This window comes from Triticum urartu, chromosome 5A, assembly GCF_056163025.1.
Source record: "Triticum urartu cultivar PI428250 chromosome 5A, HENAU_Tu73, whole genome shotgun sequence".
NCBI classification, from domain to species: Eukaryota; Viridiplantae; Streptophyta; class Magnoliopsida; order Poales; family Poaceae; genus Triticum; species Triticum urartu.
Window position 1 is genome coordinate 4,303,642 of NC_141877.1, and position 26,723 is coordinate 4,330,364.

Consider the following 26,723-nt stretch of genomic DNA (forward strand, 5'->3'; position numbering starts at 1 on the left):
TTATGAAAAGAAGCAGAAGTGTTAGTGTGATGATGTCAGTCTGATACGTATGATTCTTACCTGCAAGCATGTGCTCTTCATATAGGCAACATCCCATTGGGATGCCGCACCACCAGAATGAATGTGTGCATACATGTGTGTTTTTCTTTATTGTTTGGGTTGTTTTCCTTTGAGATCGCAACAATGGTAGAGTCGAACAACTCCTTGAGAATTATATCTCCTACCAAGAAACCGCTAATAATTGTAGAAATCCCCTCTTTAAAAGCGTTTCTAATGGGTCTATTAGAAAGGCGTCGGGGAACCGTTAGGTCCTAGTGCCTTCATGGGCTCCTTCTCTGATCTCCTCGACAGAATACGTCTTACACTGGTCTCCATTCATATCATCACTGACTATGTAGGAGAGTGAGAGCTCCTTGTGAGCACTGCATATCTTGGTGAGGGGGGAGGCGGAAGGCAATTTAAAATAGGGTGCCCGTCATGCAAGGACAAGGTATCAAGACGAAGGGACTACATATGGTCGTTGTCGTTTTTTTTCGTTTGCGTGGTTACACAATATGGTTGTCAACGCGCACCAAGACGATTGTGGGATAGAGCATAATCCCAACTACTCAACAAACATGCTAAATTTCTTATAGCGAGTACCATAAACAATATTACTAGCAAACTTAGAGATTATATATAAATGAAATCTAGATTTCAAGTATATTACAAATAATATTGAAAAGATTGGGTAAAAAAAAGAGAGAAATGGTCAATCAAGACAACGAGCGTACGGGAGAGCAAATACAACCGACCGCCGGCCGTTGCTTCTCCTATTACCCCCTTCGTCCCGAATTAGACAATTGATTCAGGACGAAGGTAATATTATCTAACTTATTAGTATCCGTACGTGCGTCTTATGACACGATCTTAGTTGCGAGGTCGATCGATGATGGCGGAACCGATGCATGGGTGAATCTCAGTAGGTCGCCTCTGGCTTGTAGGTGGAGCCGCACTTGAAATCTGTGGGGATGACGTCGTCGAAGACGTTGCGCTGGCCCTTCTCGGTCTCGTAGCGGAAGCTGTAGGGGCCCTCGAGGGGCTTGTCGCTCTTGATCTCCCACGCGCCGCTGTAGCCCTTCTTCAGGGGCAGCCAGTCCTCCTTCTGCTTCAGCTCCACCTCCTTCATGCTGTCGCCGGCCTTGTCGTACTTGATCTGCAGCGCCAGATGCGTCTTGTCGGACCCCTTCTCCACCGTGAAGCTCACCGGCGGCGGCGCGCACCACGCCACGGCCACCAGGGCGGCCACCGCCGCCGCCACCAGCATCCTGCTCGATGAAGCCATCTCCCGTCGGTTGGTTGGTTGATTGATTCTTGTGTGTGTGGTTCTGCTGCTGTGGGATTGTGAGCTTGTGATGGCTTGTGTGGTGTGGTACCATATTTATGCGCGGACGCGCGGCGCTCCGGCGATGTCGCTCGCGGCCCTCGGTGACGGAGAGCCGCGTATGCATGAACGGACCAGCTCAGTCTTCTCGATCATGGCCGGTTGGCCGCATAAACCACCGACATCGCCGGAGCGTTGGCCGGTCGCATGCCTGCCATGTCTAATTATACACATATAGCAGCAACAAACATAAAATAATGAGCTTCCTCGGACGGACGATCGAGATGGCCGGCTTCGTCGTCGATGTGAGAAATTCTTTTGGTCGTGTACAAACATAAAATAATTCTTTCGTCGTCGAGTAGAGGCGTCTTCCAGACGGAGTAGATGGGGGCTCGTGGCCTGGCTACACGTGCACGTGGCGCGTGGCTGTTGGTTGCGAGAAGGAACGTGGAGTAGTATTTCGTTGGCGGCTGCGAAGCAAGACACGTACGCGAGCACGGAGAGCCGTCCACCTCAGGCATGCACGCACCGCCGTTGCATGCATACATGCGCCACGTCGCCACCTCCGTGACAGACACGTGCAGCTAGCTAGCTGCCTCTCCATTCCATGTCCATCCGATCGGCCATGGCGGCTCTGCTACTTATTTATACCTGCTCCATGCATGTGTCACATGATCGATAGCAGATCAATTCTCTTCCAAGTTCCAACTTGATAAGATCGAGATACTTCCAGACACGCGCACGCACACACATAGGGCCGGAGACAGAAGAACAGTTATGGCTTCATCGGCGGTGAGCCACAGCCACGGCGGGCAGCACCAGCACCAGCTGCCGGCGGCTGGGAGCATGATGGCGCGGGTGGACCGGCTGGACCTGGTGGTGGGGTACTTGGAGGAGCTGCGCCACAGCGGCAGCGGCAGGTCTTCCACCACCGCCACAAGCACCTTGTCATCGTCGTCCCCGACCACGCCTCGGGCTCGACCTCACGGGTGCCGGTCGGCGGAGGAGCTGCTGCGGGAGACCAAGGCCAAGGGGAGCCTGGTGGAGCGCATCGCGTTCCTGGAGGACCGGGTGCTCCGGATGGAGGAGGAGCGCATGGAGATGTCGTCGAGCATGGAGACGGCGGAGCAGACCACGCCGACCTCGTCGGCGAGGAGGACGATGAGGATGATGATGAACGGCAGCGGCGGGGCTGGGGCTGAACCGGGGAGTCCCGGGGGCGGGAAGAAAGGGAAGAAGGGGCTCAAGAGTTTGGTCAAGTCGTGCGTCCGAGCAGGCGCCAAGCTCAAGACCAAGGAATAGTCGAGTCTATACTAGTCCTAGTCGTGTGTGTACGTGCGTGTGTTCACGTGTATGTACATCATGTACAGTTCACGTATCTGTAAAAACATGTTGTGAAATCTACACGTTGTAGAAAGTAGTGATACATGCTTCGTGTGTTATTTTCACGACTTTTGGATTTCCTTTACTCGAAGCAACAATCGAGTCACCTTGTCGATTTTCACCATTGACTCGAGAAACTTAATCTGAGTGATGTTAATGTTCCCTTTTGGATGAGTTGCGGCGGTCAAGACTTAGCACGACCAAAAAAAGTACATGCTCAAACATCATTAACTAACCAACGGGGAGTTGTATGCTGCGTTTGGGAAGGATGAATCGCTCCCGAAAAGGACGTTCTTCTAAGAACGGGTGATGACCGCGGCATCGGCGGCGAGGGAGGGGTAATGACGTACAGAACTGAGGAATGGGTGATGACGGCGCCAGTGAGGGAAATGACTGCGGAAGGGATGATGGTACTACAACAAGGCGCGTGCTTGTAGTAGTCGTTAGGTGTTCTATCTGCGTGTTTGTAGTAGTTGTTAGGTGCTCTATCTACGGTTGTAGATGTAATTTTATTTATAGTGTCCTTCATACTAGGTTGAGTTGATGAGCAGCAGTTTATTAGTAGTTGTTAGGTGCTCTATCTACGGTTGTAGATGTAATTTTATTTATAGCGTCCTTCATACTAGGTTGAGTTGATGAGCAGCAGTTTATTTTAAAAGGTTCCTGATACTTTCTTAATAATAAAGTATGGATTGACTTTGTGAATTCATCGTTACAATAAGTTTTCTTCTTCATGTCACGTTCTTTTTGTCCTTTTTTTTCTTGATTTTGATATTTTTCTTAATATCCGAGGCCCTGAGAGTTAGCACAAAAATAAAATTGTCGATGAGAGGTTTCGATTTTATGACCTGCCAATTGGTCACACACAATCTTTTTAATTGACCCAACTCATAGATGTGATGAAACCTAGCGGCGCACTGTGGCCTAGGCCTGAAGAGCTAGCAAAAAAATAAAATTGCCGATGAGCGCACTGTAGTCTAGGCCCAGAGAGCTAGCAAAAAAAAAATTACCGATGAAAGAATTTAATCCCATGACCTGCTAACCGGTCACGTCCAACCGGCCCAGCTAACAATTGTGATGGAAAGAGAAGTTTTATTACAATTATTTAAAAAAATCATGTGTTCAAATATTGAAGTTTAGAAAAATGTTACAACTTAATAACAAAACTTTAAATTATAAAAAGTTTCTTTTTTTTAAGTGGAGAAATATTCATGTTTTCCCGAAAGCAAAAAATAATCGAAGCAACAATCGAAGTCACCTTGTCGATTTTCACTATTGACTTGAGAAACTTAATTTGGGTGATGTTAATGTTCCCTTTTGGGTGAGTTTGGATGAGTCACGGCGGTCTAGACTTAGCATAACGACTTTTCGACGTTCCCCGATGTTCTCCTACGTTCCCCTGCAATAAAGAACGGGTGATGACGGTGCTGGCAAGGGAGGGGTAATGACGGTGGGAAGGTTGATGATACTACAACAAGGAACAATAAAGGGGTAATAATGGCGGGAATGATGATGATGACGACGCGTACTTGTAGTAGCCCTTAGGTGCTATGGATGGCTATGGATGTAGATGTAAATTTTATTTATAGTATTCTTTGTACTACCTTGACAAAATCAGCTTTTTTTAAAGGATGTTTCCGGTTGATATTGACAGACCGAAAGTTTTCGATTATTCAATTCTGAACCCTGCTCATCTAAAAACAGTGAGCAGCAAATTAAATAATAATACAAACGAATTTTAAAAAATACCAATTTTTTATGAAGAAAGATGACTGAGTGCGTGAGGTGGGTGCTTTGAACTTTTGAGTAGTTCTCAGAAGAAGAAAAAAATCAGGTTCACACAATAAACTTTTCACAGACCTTAAATTTATCCTTTTGCCGAGACCTATCCTGACATCCAATTGCTCTGAAATTTGACACGAACGTTGCACACTTCGTCATCTTTCTCCAAAAGACATTTAGAATTTTTTGAATTCTTTTAGCATTTTTAGCAATTTTTTAAATCACTCTTGAGCTCATTTGAGCCTGCAAGCCAAAACGCCTCACTCAAAAGTGTTCTAAAAAAATAGTGCTCCTTTCGAGTGAGTAATGTTTATATGTACCACAACTTTTTCATATATTCATAGGTCCTTATATTTATTCTTTGAGGGTATGCCTACTGGTATTTCAGCTCACAATATCATCTGGAAGATTCAGGGCTCCTCGGAACGGCTGATTGCTCGCGAGGTCTATGACATAACCAGCTCTGTATTCGTTAGCCATGGAAGATATTAATCATCCACTTATGCGTAGAGCATTTTTAGCAGCCCTAGAGCATCTTCAGTCGGACTCTACTAATTAATGAAAAAGTTAACTTAACTAGCTCTCTCAAAACCTTTCTAAATGCCTAGACTGTCCGACACTTTTCATATTACCCTCATGTGTAAAATTTATATGTGTGGGTTTTTGTCTACTATGAACCATCTCTTTCTTTTTGTTTATTCTCTCTGTCTCCACCAATCACATGCATGCGACTGGCCATAGTAGACGTTTGAGGGCCATCGTTGACATTTTTTAACTAAACCATCATGGACATTTGAGGGACCGGATTAGGTGCAGGCGGGTTATGAAAGATATTGATCAGTATGCAACGTTACTCCGGTCGTCAAGAACACCTTAGAGGAATGGCGGGCTCTGGCAAGGGCTTCCTCCCGAGAGAAACCAGAGAAGAATCAGCTAAAACAACCTGGTCGTCTTAATTGCGTGGTTTCTTCAGTGTAGCAATAGTTTTGTATAGAAATTGCATTGACGACTGATTTTATTATTGATCGAATTAAACGTGAGGCTCGTAAATGATGCATATCAGGTGATAGATGTTTTGACGCCCTTCACCAAGTGTCTATGTATTATGGCAGACTTTTCTTACAGCCTGGTCATCTTGGTTGCATGGTTGATTTCGAAGTAGCCTAACAATAGAGTTTTGAACAGAAGTTGCTTTGATTAATCTTATTCTTTATCAAGCCAAATGTGAGGCAGACGATGTCTGGCGTCATGGTGACGTCGATGGCAGAGAGACCTGGCACGGTAGATGCAACAGTACAGCTCTGAAGATGGACTCGTGGCAGGTGGCTGTGACAGCCTCATACCCGGGAGGCGTCCTGGTTGAGGAGTGCGCCGGACTGGTAGGAGCCCCATACCAGGCAGGCGTCTTGGTTGGGACCTCAGGTATTAGATGTTTAGGTTTGGCTGTGATGTCTGTTTGGTATTATGCCCAGACTATCAGCGCCCCTTTATTAATTGGATAGGTGTAGCGACAGTTGTTGCTTAGACGGTGGCTTTAGTCTTGTTATTGTATGACTTTGTAAGGTCGTGTGAGAATAATTAATAAAGTGGCCGCATGCATCGCCCAGATGCAGAGGTCGGGGGTCATCCTCCTTTTCTAAAAAAAACAAATATGAGGCTTATAAGACCTTGTACAATGGGAGGTGCTTAGAGAGATGCTTAGAAAAATAAACCGAATTTTTCTGAACCACCGGTGCCTATTTCTACAGGATAGACGTCTATCCTGCATAAATAAGCACCGGTGCTTAAAAAAAGTCTGATTTATTTCTCTAAGCACTTCCCATTGTACAAGACCTAATTGGTTCAAACTTGCATCTAGATGTTTTGAACCGTCTTCACCTATGGTCCATGTATTGTGGTAGACTTTTCTGTTTGTTGGTCGTGTTTTGGAGTCTGTTTATGGATTGTTCTTGTAACCTTAAGACTTTGTCTTTCCTACTTTTTTATATTGCTCACATGCAGTTCTTTTGCATGGTTCGGACAAATATACTCCCTCCGTTTTTAAATATATGACGTGCGCTTGCTGTAACGACAAGCTGCTAATTTATTTAGGACCGTCACATGCATCATGTTCGTTCTTGGCTTCAGTAATTTACTGGATTTTCCTCCATCTGTTAGTTTTTTAGACCGTTGACTTTGGCATTGTTGACTGGGATAAGCCTTTTTTCGTGTCAAAAGAAACAGAGAGCCCATTCGATCATTCACGAGACTTCATGAGCATACTGCACAAGTACTACACTCACACGTACCCTGTCAGCGACGCCCAGGAGACGGCCCCTAACAAGATCACCTCAAGCGACACCGAGCCACCACAGGAGGTCGAGCCCAACAGGCCCAGGCGCGAGCGGAAGCCCAACAGCAGATTCATCGGGCCCGCGTGGGCAAGTGGCCCACGGAAGTGAAGACCTACCTGCATATAATCCCCTCCTCCCCCGCTCCTCCCCCGCGAGCTAGGGTATCCAGATGATCAAGTACTTGGCGGCGGCGGCGGCTCTCAACTACCTTCCTCCTCCTTTCCTTAGATCTGGCTCGATGAGCATGTAATCAAACCGAATTCTTGTGATTTGAGAGTGAGGACACTAGTAGTTCCTATCAATTGGTATCTAGAGCCATTTTTCTTCCCCTTCCACCGCAAATCTGGCCTCTACCTTCCGATCTATCATCGAGACGAGGAAGGAGAAGCAGCGGCGACTCGCCATGGATGACGAGGCCAAAAAGTTCATGAGGGAGCTCTTGGGCGAGTTCTCTGGCGACATCAAGGAGTCAATCCGCGACCTGAGCTCCAAGGTGGAGGCCATCCAGGAGTGGAGGCCGGAGCTAGAGGCCCGTGTCTCCGCTCTGCAGGAGGCGGTTGGGGCGCTCCAGCAAGCCGCGCCCGGCTACCAGCCCCACGTCGTCATCGACATCCCCGAGGCGGCTGGCAAGGCGGTGGACAAGAACAAGGCCGCCGTTCCTACCACACCAATCGCACCATGGAGGCCCTCCTCCAGGCCCGATGGCCACGGCGAGCATCCGCAACCCCGGGGGCAGTTCTCAGGAACTACCCCGGGCACAGGTCAGTCGCGGTGCCCGCCCGCTCCTCACCTGCCGGCTCCCGCCCGCTCCTCACCTGCCGGCTCCCGCCCCCTCCTCTCCGTTTCCGTTCACTAGTCCGCTGTCGGCTGCGGGATATGCATCTGCTTCCGCGGGTGGGGGCAACAACCACGCGTTTCCAGCCATGGCGTTTCCACAATTCGATGGGGAAAACCCACGGTTGTGGAAAGGGATGTGCGAGCAATACTTTGCCATGTACGGGGTTGACCAATCCTTTTGGTTGCCCATGGCTACGCTGAACTTCTCCACGACCACGGCCATTTGGCTGCAGTCAGTTCAGCGCAAGGTCGTCGGCCTTAACTGGGAGGGGTTCCGCGAGTTTCTTTGCAGCAAGTTCGGGCGCGACCAACACCAGCAAGTGATTAGGCAATTTTACCACACTAGGCAAACTGGCTCCGTGGCGGAGTATATCGAGCAATTTGATGCTTTAATGAACCATCTGCTATCTTACTCTGAAGCTATTCACCCCCTGTATTTTTTGACGAGGTTTGTGGAGGGTCTGCGTGATGACATTCGGGCGGTCGTGCTGATCCAGCGACCCGTCGACCTGGAGGCGGCCGACTCCCTGGCCCTTCTGCAAGAGGAGCTTGCGGAGGGCTTCCTGCGGGATCGCCCACGCCACTCTGACGCGCCGACAACCAGGGCTGCCATCCGAACGCCCCCCCTGCCGCTGCCGGCCGCTCCTCCTCGGGGTGGTGGGGTAGCTGGTGCGGAGGACCGGCGCGCTCTGGAGGCAGCGCGGCCCGCACAAGACGCAGACAAGGTTGCTGCCCTACGCGCCTACCGGCGCGCTAAGGGACTCTGCTTCACCTGTGGCGAACGCTGGGGGCGCGACCACCGCTGCCCAGCCAATGTTCCCCTCCATGTCATTGAGGAATTACTTCAGATGCTGGAAATAGAAGACAGGTGCACCCTGCCAACCGAGGAACAACAAGAAGATGCCAACTGCGCAGCCATTTCGTGCCACGCTTTGGAGGGCATGGCATCCCCAAAGGCTCTGCAACTCCAAGGGTGGCTAGGCGACACCAAGGTGCTCCTGCTCGTTGACTCGGGCAGCTCGTCTTCCTTCATCAGGCACGACTTGGTCAGAGGAGAACTCCGGGCGGTCCCTCTAGCGCGCCGTCTCAGGGTGCGCGTAGCCGATGGGGGAGAGCTAGCTTGTACTCAGGAAGTACCGGACTGCCAATGGTGGAGCCACAGACAGGAATTTCGCTGTAATCTGAAGGTGCTTCCATTGCACAGCTATGATATTATCCTCGGGATGGATTGGTTAGAAAGCCACAGCCCAATGCAAGTTGACTGGGAGAAGAAGTACATCGAGTTCCAATACCATGGGGGCACGATCCGACTGCAAGGCTTGCCCAGCAGCGACACCACATGCTCCACAGTGTCGGCTATGCAACTCCAGGCGCTGTGCAAACAGAATGCTAGTTTGCTCGTCCTCCAGCTATGCCAAGTGGTTCCACAACAACCTCCACCTATGCTGCCCCAAGTTGCCGAGTTGCTCAGCCGCTACAAAGAAGTCTTTGATGAACCAACAGGGTTACCCCCAAAACGGGCTTGCGACCACCGCATACCCCTGCTGCCAGGTGCTCAACCGTTTGCCATCCGTCCATACCGCTACTCTCCAGCCCTCAAGACAGAAATCGAGTGCCAAGTGGCTGACCTTCTGAAGAAAGGGATCATACAAGTCAGTCAGAGCCCTTTCTCCTCTCCTGTGGTCCTGGTGCGCAAGAAGGACTTGACTTGGCGACTGTGTGTCGATTACAGGCGCCTCAACACTCTGACTTGCAAGACTACTTTTCCTATCCCAGTGATTGACGAACTTCTGGACGAGCTCGCAGGTGCGCGCTGGTTCTCTAAATTAGATCTCCGCTCGGGGTACCACCAGATCCGGTTGGCCGAAGGCGAAGCACCGAAGACAGCGTTCCAAACACACAGCGACCACTACGAGTACAAGGTGGTATCCTTCGGACTCGCCTACGCACCGGCCACCTTCCAGGGAGCAATGAACGTCACCCTGTCTCCCGTATCCCGCAAGTGCGTGCTTGTCTTCTTCGACGACATTTTGGTGTTCAGTATTACCTTGGAGGATCACTTGAGAGACTTGGAAGAGGTGCTCGGGCTGTTGAAGAAGGACCAGTGGCAGGTGAATGAATCCAAGTGCTTATTTGCGCAACAACAACTATCTTACCTGGGCCACCGCATCAGCGCGGAAGGGGTCGCAACCGAGGAGAGCAAAATCGCTACAGTCCGCGACTGGCCAGTGCCCGAATCAGTGAAGGAACTCAGGGGCTTCCTGGGTCTAGCAGGTTACTATAGGAAGTTTGTCCGTCACTTCGGGATGATCTGCAAACCCCTGACTCAGCTGCTGCGCAAGGGGGCACTCTTTGTTTGGACTGATGAGAGCCAAAAGGCATTTACAGCTCTCAAGGAAGCCCTCATTTCGGCTCCGGTACTGGCCCTGCCCAACTTCACCAAAACATTCGTGGTCGAAACTGACGTGTGTGATAGAGGCATTGGGGCGGTGCTGCAGTAGGACAACCACCCCATCGCTTTCCTCAGCAAAGCCCTCGGGCCAAAGGCGGCAGGCCTCTCCACCTACGAGAAGGAGTGTATGGCAATTCTGCACGTGGTTGACCAATGGCGCCACTACTTGCAGATGGCTGAATTTGTGATCAAAACAGACCAAAAAAGTTTGGTGCACCTGGAAGAGCAACGCTTGTTGACGATCTGGCAACACAAGGCATTCACCAAATTGCTAGGCCTGCAATACAGAATCTGCTACAAAAAGGGAGAGGATAACAAGGCAGCTGATGCCCTGTCTCGTCGCCACCACGACCCGTAGGAGGCCGCACTTGCCATCACTGAATGCAAGCCTGCTTGGTTGACAGAGGTGCAACAAGGGTACGCCGAGGACGCCCAATGCCAGAAACTTCTCGCTAGCCTAGCCACGACACCGCAACAAGGAGCTTTCACTTTGCAACAGGGGTTACTACGCTACAAGGGCAGACTGTGGCTGGGGCAAAACCGTGCGTTGCAAGCCAAGGTTACTTCAGCCTTGCATGATGCAGCAGCAGGGGGGCACTCGGGCTTCCCGGTCACCTTGGCGCGCGTCAAGCAGCACTTTGCCTGGCCGGGGATGCGCCGCACCATCAGGGAGTTCGTCCACACCTGCTCCACGTGCCAGCAAGCTAAACCTGACATGTCTCGCTACCCAGGGCTCCTGCAACCCCTACCAATACCAAATCAGCCATGGGAGATGGCAACTATGGATTTCATCGACGGTCTGCCCCCGTCTGGCCGGCACAACTGCATCATGGTGGTCGTGGACAAACTAACCAAGTATGCCCATTTTGTGCCGCTCGTGCACCCTTTCACCGCCCAGACAGTATCCCAGCAGTTCATGGATCACATCTACAAGCACCACGGTATGCCCAGGTACATTGTCTCCGACCGTGACCCACTCTTTACCAGTCGCTTCTGGCAACACCTTTTCAAACTCACCGGTACGGAGCTCCTCATGAGCACAGCGCGCCACCCTCAAACTGACGGGCAAACGGAACGTGTCAACCAGTGCCTGGAAACATTCTTGCGCTGCTACTCGCAGGCGTCCCTTCAGCAGTGGTCCAAGTGGTTGTCACTCGCAGAGTTCTGGTATAACACGAGCACGCACTCAAGCCTGGGCAAGTCGCCGTTCGCGGTGCTCTATGGGAGAGAGCCTCGCGCCCTGGGGTTAGCCATCGCAGATGACTGCCAACCACTCGACGTCCGAGTATGGCTCGAGGAGCAGCAACTGATGCTGGCTTTGGAGAAGCAGCACTTGCACAGAGCACAACAGCGGATGAAAGAACAAGCAGACAAGAAGCGTTCCAACCGCTCCTTCCAACCGGGAGACCAAGTGTACCTGAAACTGCAACCTTATGTGCAAACCTCCGTCGCTCGGCGGGCGTGCCACAAGCTGTCGTTCAAATTCTTTGGCCCCTTCCAGATTCTGGCCAAGATTGGAGCCGTGGCTTACCGCCTGCAGCTCCCAGAAGGATCAGCAGTCCATCCAGTCTTCCATGTGTCGCAACTCAAGGCGGCTCACCTCCGTCCTGAAGGTTCGGTTAGCGCTCTGCCGGCTAATGTGTCTGCGTTTCAGGTACCGCTCGAAGTGATCGACTATAGGTGGCGCAAGGCCCCCAACAAGATGGTTCGTCAGGGCAAGATTCGCTGGTCTGGCACACCCGTGGAGGACACCACCTGGGAAGACCTGGAAGATCTCCACCGGCGTTTCCCGCGCGCTCCAGCTTGGGTCCCGCTGCGCATCCTCAGCCTCTGCGACAAGAACACCGGGCGCTCGACCGTGCGCCAGGGGCTCACGCACTGGTCCTACTCTTCTGCTGACAAGGCCAAGTGGGAGAACATTAGCCGTCTTCAACGGCGTTTCCCTGATGCTCCGGCTTGGGGACAAGCCGTTTTTCAAGACAAGGGGAATGTCAGCGACGCCCAGGAGACGCCCCTGACAAGATCACCTCAAGCGACACCGAGCCACCACAGGAGGTCGAGCCCAACAGGCCCAGGCATGAGCGGAAGCCCAACAGCAGATTCATCGGGCCCGCGTGGGCAAGTGGCCCACGGAAGTGAAGACCTACCTGCATATAATCCCCTCCTCCCCCGCGAGCTAGGGTATCCAGAGGATCAAGTACTTGGCGGCGGCGGCGGCTCTCAACTACCTTCCTCCTCCTTTCCTTAGATCTGGCTCAATGAGCATGTAATCAAACCGAATTCTTGTGATTTGAGAGTGAGGACACTAGTAGTTCCTATCAATTGGTATCTAGAGCCATTTTTCTTCCCCTTCCACCGCAAATCTGGCCTCTACCTTCCGATCTATCATCGAGACGAGGAAGGAGAAGCAGCGGCGATTTGAGAGTGATGACACTAGTAGTTCCTATCATACCCACCCACCATCTAGAACAAAGGCGAGAAATCCAGAAGACAATTACATTCTTTTCTGTGCTCTCTTGGATGCAATTTTAGATTAGTCTTTGGATATAAATCTCCAGAGTGTATACTTCCTCGATATGATTGAGAGGCAAATGATTTAATCGAGCTAGCAGACAATTACCTTTTTTTTTTGGGGGGGGGGGGGAAGATAACTATCATATATAGTGTTTGGTAAGATAATCTTATCTTAAATCTTCCACGTAATTAGAGGTAGCAATAAAGTACCTATTTTTTTATTTTTGCGGGGAAGAAGATGAGCACGCACAATGGTTGCTAAGACAGTCTTATCTTAAGCCTTTCATGTAGTTTAGAGATGACAATAAAAACATGCATACTATGATTATCTATTAGCCTTATATCTGAACTAGCAATCCGTAAAAATGTGATGAGACACATTGTGCTAAGAAATCATCTCTTAAGTTACCTCAACACTTAATTATCGTACACTGCACTATAATATTATTGTGCATGCCAAGAAAGATAAGAAAAGTCAATTACCTAAGAAGCAAGAAAATTATGGAATTAATTCATGCTATTTTTTTTGGGGGGGGGGGGGGGGGGGGATTCTCGTTTTGGTGTGGCTAAACCTCGGTCGTGGCATATTTATTCTTTTTCATCATGTGTTTCCTTTTTTTTTAGTTTTTCCATCTTATTTCTTAATTTATGTTTTCTAATGCATATACATTTGACATTTTTTCAACTGAGGCCCATCTCTGCTACATCACGAGGTGCTAGCAACCGCGTTGCCATCGAAGACACCTGCCGTGCCGCCGCTGGCGAGCAAGCGCTTCGCAGTCGCAGTCGTCAGCCCCCTTCTCTGCTCTTCCCTCTCCTCTATCAACATCGCCCGCCCCCTGTTGACCAGGTGACGACGAAGACGACCTTCGCTCGCCACTGGCAACCACAGGGCCGCCGGGCCTCCTGGGCCAAGTAGAGTGGAGGTTGCAATGACGGAAGTCGATGGCGGGGCGGTGCGGGTGAGAATCTGCAGTGAAGCGTCGACTGTATTTTTTTATGAACATCACGTGTACTGCAAAAGTTCTTTTCACAACATCTATGTTGAAAAAAAATGAAGTCCACAAAAAAAAATTCTGCAACATCAATTTTGTTGAAAAAAAATCTACAAGGAAAACTCGTTCGCAAAAAAATTCAGCAACAAGATCTGTGTTGCAAAAAATCCGCAAACACCACTGCACTTGCAAATGTTTCCGCAACAAGATCTTTGTTGCAAAGTAGAGAAAGATGTTTACCCATCGGATCCGACTGCTCGCGATCCGCCGGCCGACGCGTAGCAGCCCCATAAATAATCCAAGTTTAATTGTTACTTCCTCTGTAAATTAATATAAAAGTGTTTAGATCACTAAAATAATAATCTAAACGCTCTTATACTAATTTACGGAGGGAGTATTTTTTTTGGCTTAAGTAAGAAAGTATAATCGGTCGTACCAGGTGAGGTCATGTCAGGCACACGATATGGCAGAAAAATCGTGTGGAACCTGGGATGACGGACGGAGAGTGCTCAATTGATTTGGACGACGCGGCCAATGGCGCACCACTGACTAATCGATGGCCGGCTCTCGCTAACGCCATTGCCGTCCCTCTCTCCTCCGCTCGCGTGGCTGGCTACAAACCAAACCCCCACCCAGCCAACGCCCAGGGAACAATGCGCTGAGCATCATCTCCGGCCTCCCCTCTTTTACCAACCAACCCACCCACACCGTCAGTGGCCACCAGTAGTCACCATGGGGGAAGCGGTGGCCGCGGCGGAGGACACCCTGAAGAAGGGGGCGGTGGTGGTGCCGGCGCCGCAGCCGAGCAAGGGCGTGGCGTCCTGGGCGGTCGACCTGCTCGAGCGCCTCGCCGTCCGCCTCGGCCACGACAAGGCCAAGCCGCTCCACTGGCTCTCCGGCAACTTCGCCCCCGTCCGCGACGAGACCCCGCCCGCCGCCGGCCTCCCCGTCCGCGGCCACCTCCCGGTCAGCACCCCCCCTCTCTCCAATCCTTCTTCCCCACCGCATACACGAGTGTTCTATCTAGTCTAGGTAGTAGTCCCAGATTGTTTCTTACCCGCCGTCAAAAACCAAGATCCCCTCTGTTAGTTAGATGTGAAAAAAAAATCCCTTCTTTTAGATGGATGAAATTCCCCCCTGTAGCTCAACTGTGGAGTGAAATTCTGCTGTGGTTTGCTACAAGTCTTTGTCGGCTTTTGGATTCAGAATCGATTGAACTCCGATTCCTCGGATGAGGACTTGAGACTTTTTGTACTATATACATCGTTAGTCAACCATGAGAAATAGATTTTTTAAGACGAAAAGGCATAGCCCTGCTTCCACATCATGAAATAGTTGTATCCATAGTCATAGTAATTTATTAAGAAATGCTCTGGAGCCAGCAACAGGCATTTCGGTCAACCCAGAGAACACCTGAAATTAATGCTCGGCACCTTGTTCATGTAAGTATATAACGCCCAGCAAGCATGCCCTCTAAAAGCTTCAGGTTGTCCTGAAGGGGAGTAACTGTAATTACTTCACTCTTGTATGTCAAAAACCTTGGTCTTATTCACCGGACAAAACTAATTACTACTCATCTTTTATCCCTGCCCTTCTCTTCTCCAGTCCGTCTGTATCCTTTTCATAGCTGTTTCTTCTTTTTACACTTTGCATCTCTGGCACAAAGGGACGCAGTCAAAAAACAGTGATATGTGAAATGTTGTTATGGTGTGACCGTTACAAGGATTAACATGGATTTTGCTCAGAACTCTTGTCTCTTGTTCTGAACCACCCACGGATTATATTTTGCTCAAGCTGTAGCTTGTTTACCTCATATTATTCGGGGGTACTACTTTTTTTGGGTCTAACAAAGCTATGTTGGGACCCCAAATCCTAGCTAAAAACCTACCTGGGAGTACATATTTACAGTTTTTATTGTGGCCAACATATCTTTTAGTCTTCATTAGTTATTCCTTATGTGCACTGGCTTGTTTGACCTATGTCTGGTAGGCCAAGATCTGGCCGTTTGTTCAAAACTTCTTCTAGAAGCAAATTACATTTCTTTCCAGCATCCTGCAAGAACAACGAAAAATGATGACATGCACTTTTTCTGAAAAATGATGAAATGCACTTTTTCTTGGAGAAATTGGTACTGAGCAGTTCCTTGACGAACTCTCTTTTCCTCATGAAGCTATGCAACTCACTAGATTATCCTTTCTTTTCCTTATGGTGTTCCATTTTTGTTGTCTACAGGAGTGCTTGAATGGAGAATTTGTTAGGGTGGGGCCTAATCCGAAGTTTGTCCCTGTTGCAGGGTATCATTGGTATTGACTCTTACTTGTTGTTGACAATTTGCTGGTCATGCACCAGTTGCTAGCAAAATCTCAATTCTTAAACATCACTTTCTGGTCCTAAGGGCATAAATACGGGCTGTTATCTTCCTTCAACAGTGTGACTACAGTATCCATATCTGCTTTTTGATGTACACAGTTTAATTGTGGTAGTATACAGGAAAAAAAGTTCAGTTGTGGTAGTAGTAATGTTTTTTTGTAACACAAGTGCTCATTGTCACATCTGTTGCTTCTGATAATTGAGCGTCACATTTCTAATTTATTTGTTATTCTGTGTTCTCTTTTTTGCAGGTTTGATGGGGATGGGTACGTAATACAGTCTCTTCTGTTTGGAACACTGCAGATCTAGCTCTAGTTGCACATTCATTTTTTTCCTGTTCTCAGTACAATTTTCCAGACTATACCACTTATGTTACTGTTTCAAGCCCACACTTGCAAGATTATACATAAAATTCAACTACATCAGAATTTTGATGTTTCGGCATCAAGTTTTCATTACTACAGCTCATGATTTTTGTGATAAAATTCAGCCTTAATCTATGTTCCAGACTGTTGCTTTTCGGATACACCAACTTCTATATTGTTTCTTACAGAATGATCCATGCAATGCGTATTAAAGATGGGAAAGCTACATATGTATCAAGATACGTGAAGACTTCTCGCCTCAAGCAAGAAGAGTATTTTGGTGGAGCAAAGTTTATGAAGGTAAGTTTCATAAAAAATCTGAATCTTCTTAACAGTTGCTCAATTATTACGCAACACTTGATTGCCTCCATTACCACCTATGTTCTGTTTTTCTTATTCATGCTTGCAAATTTTTTGCTCTGTTAATGAAGAATCCAATATATATCATACATACGTCTATTTTAATCTACCATATTTCCTTGGTTGAGTTCTCTGATCAGCTTGGTTCTTAATGACATAACCATTGTTCGGGAACTCGGTAACTGGTAACTGCTCGGTCGACTACTGATTAGCGATTAATCGGTTAATCGGCCATTTAACTGAATTAATCGGTCGATCATTAATCGGCTGCACATGAGAATATATTGGCAACATGTAACTAGTTTTTCACGTATTGTACACCACATAATCCAATGCTCATAGCTACGTATTATACATTTATACTAAAATATAATGTCGTAGCTCGTAGGCCTATAAAAAGCATGGACAAGAGGTAGAATTGTTACCTGGATGGTTTGATCATGATGCATCCAAACAGGAAGGCAACAAACCTACAGAATTGATGATAGATATGCATTTGTATATGCTCTAAACTTGTCATTGTCAAGATAAATGATTAAATGACAGCAATACATGTGACAACAAGAAGCCACACATGAAACATGACAAGATAAATTAAAATGACAGCCACACAACTTGGCAATATGCAGCCACACATAACAAGATAAATAGCAGCCACACATGTGAACATGGAATAATTCACTACAAGGTTCAACACAAATAGCATAATAGGTAATAAGGTTCTGTTAGAGTACATAATGGGGAAAAATGGGCCTGGGCTGGCGGTATAGCCTTTTAGTCTTAGGGTTAATTAGAGATAAGGGTCGCTTGCTTAGGGGTGAAGAATGGTGAATTCATCTACAAGTTCGACCCTACAAAGAAAATGGTATGGTCTGTAGGGGCTGGCCAGGTACAGCCGGATCCCCTGGACGGCGGCCCGTAGGGGCTGGCCAGGTACAGCCGGATCCCCTGGACGGCGGTGACGAGGTCGTTGAGGACCCCGGTGACCTCCTCCGGGGTGTAGGCGGCTGCTGGCGGCGCGGCGGAGGGCGCCGACATCTGGGCGGTTGGGGAGGCGCACCCCTCCTCGCCATTCTCCATCGACAGCCCTCCACTCTTCTATGTGCGGTGCCGACCAACAGCCGTCCGGCGGGGAGAAGGCATGGTGTCACCGACAGGAGCGCACCGCGTAGCACCACTGCATTCCGCCGCCCGCCGCCGCGAGGACGCCTGTGCTGGTCACTCTTGCGACCACTTCCAGGTGGCCATACACATGCACTCCTTTTGTCCAGATGGTGTCCATGGGATCCAGGTGGTTGTACACGTGCACGTCCGACGTGCGGATGGTATCCATTTTTTGTTAAGAGGACCAAAATAAATCATCCCAGTCCATTTCAGGTTGAGAGTAATAAAACAAGCCGAGATGTAAAAGGCTTGTTTTTAGGTGTTAGGTTTGTGTTGCGTCGAGTCATGGTTATAAGTTGGTTAGGCTGCAGCTCGAGGACAAGCTGCATGTCCAGGTGGGGTGTAGTGTTAGAGTACATAATGGGGCTAATGGGCCTGGGCTGGCGGTATAGCCCTTTAGTCTTGGGGTTAATTAGAGATAAGGGTCGCTTGCCTAGGGGTCAAGTAAGCCTTGCTTGGGAGTCAAGTAAACCTCTATATAAAGAGAGGAGATGTATCAATCTAATGAAGCAAGAATTAAGAAGGAAATCCCTTCCCTCTTGCCCGGCCGTGGGCAGAAAGGCCCCCGGCCGGTCCTCTCGCGCCCTCCTTCTAGCAGCGCCATAACAGGTTCACTGACCACAAATACTCAAATAGTTCTCACAACTCATAATGGCCTGGATTGCCGCTTCGGTTACCCCCTTTTTTTTATGGATGCCGCTTCAGTTACCTGACCCATCACCGATTAATCGGTTTGACAACCAATTAATCGTCTGACAACCGATTAAATGCCAGTTAATCGGCTTGACCATTTAATGAAACGAGTACGTGCTACTCGCCTCAGTTAGGCACTGAGTAGCGATTAAATGGGCATTTAAATGGTAACTCGGCCGAGTTCTTGAACAGTGGACATAACTAATCTGATGCCCACCATAATTTTCTGTAGTGTACTTGTGGTGCTTGCAAAGCTGCCTGTGCTTGAACATAAGTTTATTAGTATGAATATTCTCTTCTTTTATGGCTTATCTTGTCAGTTGTCAACTTGTCATATACTCGTATTTCCGTAGAGGTCTCTATCGTGTCATCTTAGCTTTCTGGCTGCTACATTGACCGTATGGTAGGTGGACCTAGTTTATTGCGGCTGATGCCATCAATACATGATAATGTCATGAATAATATTTAGGTCATACCATCTGTCAATTCAAGGCTAATAAAGCTACTAAGTATCAATTTAAAACCCTGCTCTCCTCGCCTCTGGTGGGTTTAGTGATGGCTATATACGCAATCAGTTGTGCACACGTGTGAGTTCTTGTATTGATGTTTACAGATTGGAGATCTAAAGGGCTTTTTTGGATTGTTTATGGTTCAAATGCAAGCACTTAGGAAAAAACTGAAAATCCTGGATGTTACTTATGGATTTGGGACAGGTACCTCTTTCCCTTATGCAGTCACTGAATGATGTATATCTACATATCTTTCATGGGTATTTAATTTTAGTGGGATATTATTGATCCGTTCCCTTCTTTTCCAGCTAATACCGCACTTATATATCATCATGGCAAACTCCTGGCCCTGTCAGAAGCAGATAAACCCTGTAAGTTCCGCACATTTTTTTTTCTACATGCATGTATATATATCATTGTAGATAGGGGGCCTTAACTGTGGTTGTGCTGGCCGCTACATTACATCTTGTTGCAACTTGTTATCATCCACAAGTCCCACATCCATCACAATAACTATGCAACTGTGGAAGATGAGTTTTTATTTTCGTTTTTCAGACGTTGTTAAGGTCCTTGAAGATGGAGACCTGCAAACTCTTGGGTTGTTGGATTATGACAAGAGGTTGAAACATTCTTTCACTGCTCATCCCAAGGTTGATCCATTTACAGGTACACTAGGGTGACGTCGTACTATTTCTTACTTTCTTTTAGGACAAAAATCGTGTTAAATGATGTAGTTTATCCTTTCAGATGAAATGTTCACCTTTGGGTACTCGCATGAACCTCCTTATTGTACATACCGGGTCATCACCAAGGATGGAGTTATGCTTGATCCTGTGCCAATAACAATACCAGAGTCTGTAATGATGCATGACTTTGCAATCACAGAGAACTATTCCATATTTATGGACCTGCCTTTGTTGTTTCGACCAAAGGTACGCGATGCTTTCTGCACGCCATCAATTGACAGGCAATGTCCTCAATGATAAATGCCTTCAGTACTTTTTTTTCCTGCACCATTTCTTTTCATCCTGTTGAAGGATGCCCTACACAGATGCATATGGGATAGTCATGCATTTGCATTAGCACTTGATAAGGGGTACTCTTCTTCACAATCTGGTCTTATTGTTCTGCATTCTTGTACAAAGGAAATGGTGAAGAATGGTGAATTCATCTACAAGTTCGACCCTACAAAGAAAGGTCGTTTTGGCATACTCCAGCGTTATGAAAAGGATGAAAAAACCATCAGATGGTTTGAACTCCCCAATTGCTTCATTTTTCACAATGGTATGCCATTTCTTGCTACTTTGTTAGAGCACGTAGTAGTTCCAATCGATGCATTGCACAATTTAATTATCAGTAGTTTTCATTCCATGCTAGTCTTATCAAACTGATCACAAGAAGCATCTCTTGTCGCAGCTAACGCTTGGGAAGAGGGCGACGAAGTTGTTCTGATTACCTGCCGCCTTGAGAACCCAGATCTGGACAAGGTGAACGGTACCCAAAACGAGAAGCTTGAGAACTTCGGGAATGAGCTGTATATACGCCTGCGACCTCAACTTTTACTTTGAATTCCATGCAACTCACCAGTGCTTGTGCCTAATTTTACATCTTCTATAGGTATGAGATGAGATTCAACATGAAAACCGGCGCTGCTTCACAGAAGCAACTGTCGGTCGCTGCTGTAGACTTCCCTCGAATCAACGAGAGCTATACCGGCAGGTAGTTCTGCTGAAGCTTTGAACTTCAACATAAGTTTCCTTTCTTGTATGATGATGCTTATATCATAAAGCACCACTGTATATCAACCCTTGATAAAACTTGCATCTACAGTGAGATTCTTCCTGGAGCTATATCGTGTGCTTTCTCTGATCTTTTACTCTGTGATAATGCAGGAAGCAGCGGTACGTGTACTGCACGATACTCGACAGCATAGCGAAGGTGACTGGCGTCATCAAATTCGACCTGCACGCCGAGCCAGAGAGCGGCAAGAAGCAGCTTGAAGTTGGGGGGAATGTGATGGGCATATATGACCTGGGACCTGGTAGGTTCGGCTCGGAGGCGGTCTTTGTGCCCAAGGAGCCCGGTGTGTCTGGGGAAGAAGATGACGGCTACCTGATACTCTTTGTGCATGATGAGAACACAGGGTACTCTTCCATTCCCTTCCTATACATAGACCATCACTCTAAGCTGCTGCTCCATGGTTATAGTTGCTAGAAAAAAAGATAAAGAATTGTGTTGTGGATGCAGGAAGTCTGAAGTGAATGTGATTGATGCCAAGACCATGTCTCCTGATCCGGTGGCGGTCGTCGAGCTGCCGAACCGGGTTCCTTACGGGTTCCACGCCTTCTTTGTCAACGAGGTACTTTTCAGCTAGATATCTTCTTCTTTTCCGATCTGATTGCGTATGTATATCCTATGGTAAAGAGAGTAGTATTTTGGCAAAGCCTGAAATGAGATCTATTATCTATTTATTTGGCATTTGCATCGTATATGCTGAAGAACATCTATCTGTCTTGTGGTTTTGTTTGACAGGAACAACTGGTACATCAACAAGCAGAGGTGTGAAGAAGAGTGAGTGATAAACGACTCTACTCTTCATGTTCTACACGGTGCAGAAATAAAGGAAAATGTAGTACATAGTATATTGATACCATATATGCGTTAAATTAGTAGCATTGCCCTCAAATATTTGTACAGTGAGTGAATTAATCGACACATGAACGAGACTGCAAATTTCATACTACATGATTATTTATGATAGTAAACATGGATTTCATATAGGGAGATGATAGTAAATTTTATTGCATAGTTGCATATATATACTCCATGAACATCGTTGGATTATGCTTACAGCACTTGCTACTAGAGGAGCTAGACACGATGATACATTCATTCATTTTAATAAGAGATAAAGGCGTGAGAGCCACCGTATGGCCGGCGGCTGCGGGCCACTTGCTCTGGATTGATCGCCGGTCCGGCGTCAATGTGCGCCGTCTGCTCCCCGGCCACCTCTGCCACCCGCCGCTTCCCCAACTCGACGTAGTCCGGCGGGGTTGCGGCCGCCCTCCTCACCGCGCTCCCCAAGCGTGACAGCAGCGCTGTCGCCCCGACGGCCAGCGAGCCTGAAAAGGTCATGCCGGTGGCCGTCAGAGCGGCAAGCAGCGCTGCCGGGACGAGCACTGGGCTGGCGAGTAGGAGCAACGGCGCCGCCACGGCCAGCCCCGCGACCGAGGCAGCCAGCACCGTGCCGGAGAGGGCGAGGAGGCCGAGAGCCCCGAGCGCTGCCACCACGAGCATGCCTGGCCGCCGCTGCTGGGCGCGGTCACGGCGGTGGTCCTCCGCCATGGATGGATTCGTCAACGCCGCTGGATTCTGTGAAGCTAGCCGCTGATGGTCTCTCTGGATGGAAGAAACCAGATGCTTTGGTTCTTGGCGCAATTTATATACACAGAGGTAGGTCCACGCCACGCGTAGACGACGGCGCACACGCTTAGGCCGCCATAGTGGCACGTGGAGCACCATGCACGTGGCTACATTGAGCCAAATGAACACTGATAGTGAGGGTATCCATAGTTTTTTTTTTAGCATCACTACAACACAAGCGCTCATATACACGTGCATACACTCATCCCTATGAACGCACACACGCACACCTTACCCTTATGAGCACCTCCGAGAGACTGAGCCGGCATATCATCTTGAGATTTACGAAGTCACCGTAGACGCCTCGTCGTCGACGGGAATGTCTCCTCTCATTGAAAACGCATCGAGCGTATCCATAGTTAGAGCATCTATGCCCGGGCGACTAGTACCCGTCTCAAACACATGACGGATGATTCGGACATTGATTGATAAAAAAACCCAACTTAAGTGTTTTCTCGAACCGGTCTCAAACGATCGGGCTCCCTTTCGTATCCTGCCCAAATTTAGGACGGATAGGGAGGCCCGAAAGTGCTCGGGCTTGTCCGTCACGTCGAATCCGGCCCGCGTCAATCTACTCCGACCTCACATACATTTGTCCCTATTCGCTTGCCGGACCAAACCCTAACCACTCCTCTCCCCTTCCCTACGCCCTCAGGCTCACTTCTAGCAAGCTCCGGCCTTCTCCGGCATAGCCGATCTGCAAACAGATACCTCATCCTAGTTGGGCCCGAGAGGGAGATGGTTGCCGGCAAACTTTTTTGATGATCTCGCTTATGAAAGAGGGGCATGATCTTCCGAGTTCCTTGTAGTTTTCAGTGGCTTGCACAACATCGTACCTTGTTTTTCCTTTCTTTCTCTCTGAGCAAAACCCAAACTATCTTGTAGGTGAAGGGAAACCTCTCCGTAAATAAAATAAAGGGGCCCACCACCCCACGGCCGCATCTCCTCCCAGTACGTACCTACCGGTATCGACGCGGCCCTTGTCGCCTCCTCCTCCAGTGGCGGGGATTGGCGCTAGTGTGCAAGCGAAAGCGACGACGCACACGCAGCAGAGGAAAGAAATTGACGGAGAATTCTTCTTTTACTAGCGCGGCGGAGTCAATACCCCGTACAGGTACATGTGATGTTATCCTCCTCTATCTATCAAAATGCCATCAACTCAACTCATAGCGTACGTTTTAGGATGAGGAAGCAAACCCTAGACCTAGACTTCTAGAGTGGTTTCTTTCGGGGGAAGATATTCTATTCTAGAGCGGCTGTGGATAGATGGATCTGGCGATCGAGGCCATTTTCGACTTGGATTCGATCGATCCCACAGACTCCCCTTCCCTCCATCCGCGAGTTAGGTTACGTAGAGATTGGGCCTTGAGCCTCTCTTAAGTTTTCTTATTACTACATGCATGTTTGCAGATCCCAGCTTGGCCAACTATGGAGATATAATCTTGGTACTGTTTGAGACGCCCTCTGGCTTTGCAATTTTCTGTTTCAAGGAGGACTACCTCAAAGAACCGGTACTACTTGCTTATTTGTTGTTATTTCTTCTCTGCTCCGTCCGTTACTCATGTTCTTGTTTCTTAATTTTTTATCATCGGCCTAGCTGATTTTTCTATCTTCTCCAGAATACCTGGCAAATCTTTGGCGAGCATTTTAGGACAAAAGGGGTAAGCCCTCTCCTGTGCATCATTTCCTTCTCTTATTTGTCGCCAATTTAAACAGAGTAGTACTCTTCTTTTCTGTTACATTGTTCACAAGAGATTAATTGAGGGATACAGGTTTCATCGACCCAAATACAACAAGTTTTTCAAGTGTAACAATCCCTAGCATACTTGTTTTATATCTCTTATTAAACAGTGAGTAAATTCAACATTCCCAATCAAACCTCAAGTTGATAAAATGCCCGCATGCATATACCGCTGTTGCCTCATTCCACTATTTTTTTTCTCGTCCCGCGCAATATTGGATAATAACCTCCATAGAATCGAGCATTAGCACCAATACAATTAGCCAATTCTAGCCCGTGGCACGTTGCCATTGATTCTCCGATGGCGCTGATGGAACATGCAGTATAAGCTTCGATGATCAATGAAGCAACAAAAAAGCCTAGGCTCATTATTCACCGTTTGTTTTTTAATTAACAGATTGAACACACAATGTTGTCCTTGATGCTGTGTGGAAATCATGTAGCATGATGTTACGTGTATGCATGCACCCTCAAAAGCTATTTTCATCAACACTGGAAAAAGAGATTCTAAAAGAATGGATGGGTGCAGGCTGATATGTATGATATTCACAATTCTGTCCTTAGCTGCTAGCCATGGTGATTGAGCTGTAACTTATTCTGAACTGCATTGCAAGAACAAGAGGACTTGAACAAGGGTATATCTTTTACGATTATTATTAGTGTTTCTTATAAGTGTTTCAAAAAACGGTGCTACACAGCGCATTTTAAAAAGCGGTTGTGAACCAGGCTAACAAGATCCCGTCGCTTAGAAGCTAGGCGTTGCATCTAATCGCTTTCCTGCCTAGAGCAGTATAGGGCTTGGACAATGTAGGGATGTGGAGCAAAATGGAGATGAAGATGTTACATATTTGTCATCTTCTCTGACCTATTATGCCAAATTTCCTCTTATTTAACATGCCAGTACTTGCTGGGCTTGGCAGAGCCGACTGCTTACCACTTTGTGTCTTTTTGTAACATTGATTGCTATGTACATACTGAATTGCCTTCCTCATGATTGGTAGACATGGTGAGCTATATATTTTGATTACTTTTCTTTCTTGCTTTAACATGCTCACCCTTGTTCATTTCTGTATCAGATCGTATGGCTGAAAGAGTTTCAAATTTTCAAGGACAAGTCCAGTGCCATTGATAATTGTACTGGTGTTAGTAGGGAGCTTACTGAGATGATCTCGCGCTGTCACCACCCTTGCCAGAAATTGGCCGTTGGAAAACCTGAATACAAAACAATCATCGAAACAAGCTTGGTCAGTGTAAAGCTCCCTTTGTTTGCTTATATATGATTGTGGAAAACTTTGAATATCTAATTTTCTGCCACTTGTTTCAGCCGGGTGTACCTTGCCTCTTCGACGAAACTGTGATGGAGGTGATGTGGGGCCTAAAACATCTCATGCATAGTTTAGTTCCCCAAGAAAAACTGAAGCTCACAAAGGAGGACCGCTTGCCAATGAGCCAAGGACTAAAAATGTTCCTATATCATTATGGCTTTGATGTCAAACCGGAGTTGGTTAGTTAACAAGTTCACTTCCTTTATGTCTGAGATGAAATGCTTTTGTGCTTTATGCATGGCTCCATGTCATTTAGTGTTACACCATTATCCGATATTTAGTTTATGTAGTGTGAACTTAGAATCCTCAATTGCCCCTGCCCAAAGCTCTTGGTGCAAAGTTTTTTTTTAAAAAAAGCTCTTGGTGCAATATGTACAATCTTTTTTTCTTCCTTTAGTGACAACGCTGTACTCTTTTTGAGCCCAGGTTAATGAGCAGGTTGTTATTGCGGCATGCCTCTTGCTTGATGCTGGATTGCTCGTGGAGAGCCACTCAGAACAACTGCGCTGGGCTGCTGGCAAGCTGAAGGAAGTGTCTGGCATTAACCCGGAAGGCTGGTCCGCGATGAAGACCGCGACGGCTCTGAGAATCATGTTTGACCCTGCAGAAACAACAAACGAGGAAATGGAGGTAATGTTTTGTAAATGCTTAACATTTTATTGAATTTTGTCATTCATGCAATGCAACAATAAACCTTTCTTTCTTTCAGATTTTTACTGAAGAAGAGGTATCAACGCTGGAGATGACTTGCCATAAATATGAAGACATTATTTATAAGGACTTTGGCCTCAAGATCCACAGTGAACTTGTGGAGATGCGTGAAGTTAAGAAGGATGCCCTGGGAGCACTGGGCTTCTTGCTTGGATCAAGCGTGTGATGAGAAGCCCATACTTTTCTAGTTTGTTAACTAGTTAGTATGTAGGGAGAAGTGATCCTGGGTGGTGAGGCTGCCACTGCCATCCGTCCCGGAAAAAAGTGTTGGACAATGTGTGTTGGTGTTTTAGTAATATCGACTCTGTGTAATGTGTCTTCGCGTTTTAGTAAATCGACTGTGGGTAAATTGACCAGTGCATCAATCATATTTTCAACTTTATCTACTTTACAATCTCAAGAA

The 26,723-nt window shown here is 47.6% G+C and overlaps 6 protein-coding genes across 6 annotated transcripts; 4 read left to right on the forward strand and 2 right to left on the reverse strand.

Moving 5' to 3' along the window:
• Positions 1 to 625: 625 nt before the first annotated feature.
• Positions 626 to 1,410, reverse strand: LOC125532185 (pollen allergen Lol p 2-A-like). Its single transcript, XM_087525218.1, has one exon. It carries the CDS (start codon positions 1,322 to 1,324, stop codon positions 959 to 961), a length of 366 nt encoding a protein of 121 aa, XP_087381344.1. The 5' UTR covers positions 1,325 to 1,410; the 3' UTR covers positions 626 to 958.
• A 588-nt stretch (positions 1,411 to 1,998) lies between these two features.
• LOC147967329 (uncharacterized) lies at positions 1,999 to 2,805 on the forward strand. The gene has a single exon (XM_087525217.1). It carries the CDS (start codon positions 2,141 to 2,143, stop codon positions 2,663 to 2,665), a length of 525 nt encoding a protein of 174 aa, XP_087381343.1. The 5' UTR covers positions 1,999 to 2,140; the 3' UTR covers positions 2,666 to 2,805.
• A 4,483-nt stretch (positions 2,806 to 7,288) lies between these two features.
• LOC147967330 (uncharacterized) lies at positions 7,289 to 10,199 on the forward strand. Its single transcript, XM_087523097.1, has 2 exons — positions 7,289 to 7,649; positions 7,690 to 10,199. Exons 1-2 carry the CDS (start codon positions 7,289 to 7,291, stop codon positions 10,197 to 10,199), a joined length of 2,871 nt encoding a protein of 956 aa, XP_087379223.1.
• A 4,042-nt stretch (positions 10,200 to 14,241) lies between these two features.
• LOC125506679 (carotenoid 9,10(9',10')-cleavage dioxygenase) lies at positions 14,242 to 21,900 on the forward strand. The gene is made up of 14 exons (XM_048671435.2): positions 14,242 to 14,625; positions 15,892 to 15,962; positions 16,281 to 16,295; positions 16,583 to 16,694; positions 19,225 to 19,324; positions 19,429 to 19,491; positions 19,676 to 19,786; positions 19,868 to 20,052; positions 20,266 to 20,404; positions 20,537 to 20,654; positions 20,738 to 20,839; positions 21,013 to 21,264; positions 21,368 to 21,479; positions 21,653 to 21,900. The coding sequence occupies exons 1-14, from the start codon at positions 14,392 to 14,394 to the stop codon at positions 21,683 to 21,685; spliced, it is 1,647 nt and encodes a 548-aa protein (XP_048527392.2). The 5' UTR covers positions 14,242 to 14,391; the 3' UTR covers positions 21,686 to 21,900.
• LOC125506680 (oleosin 18 kDa-like) lies at positions 21,699 to 22,544 on the reverse strand. Its single transcript, XM_048671436.2, has one exon. It carries the CDS (start codon positions 22,463 to 22,465, stop codon positions 22,019 to 22,021), a length of 447 nt encoding a protein of 148 aa, XP_048527393.1. The 5' UTR covers positions 22,466 to 22,544; the 3' UTR covers positions 21,699 to 22,018.
• On the forward strand, positions 22,468 to 26,687 carry LOC125555391 (uncharacterized). The gene is made up of 8 exons (XM_087523098.1): positions 22,468 to 22,545; positions 23,429 to 23,657; positions 23,954 to 24,054; positions 24,163 to 24,204; positions 25,361 to 25,528; positions 25,609 to 25,788; positions 26,036 to 26,239; positions 26,319 to 26,687. Exons 1-8 carry the CDS (start codon positions 22,468 to 22,470, stop codon positions 26,484 to 26,486), a joined length of 1,170 nt encoding a protein of 389 aa, XP_087379224.1. The 3' UTR covers positions 26,487 to 26,687.
• The last annotated feature ends 36 nt before the right edge of the window (positions 26,688 to 26,723 follow it).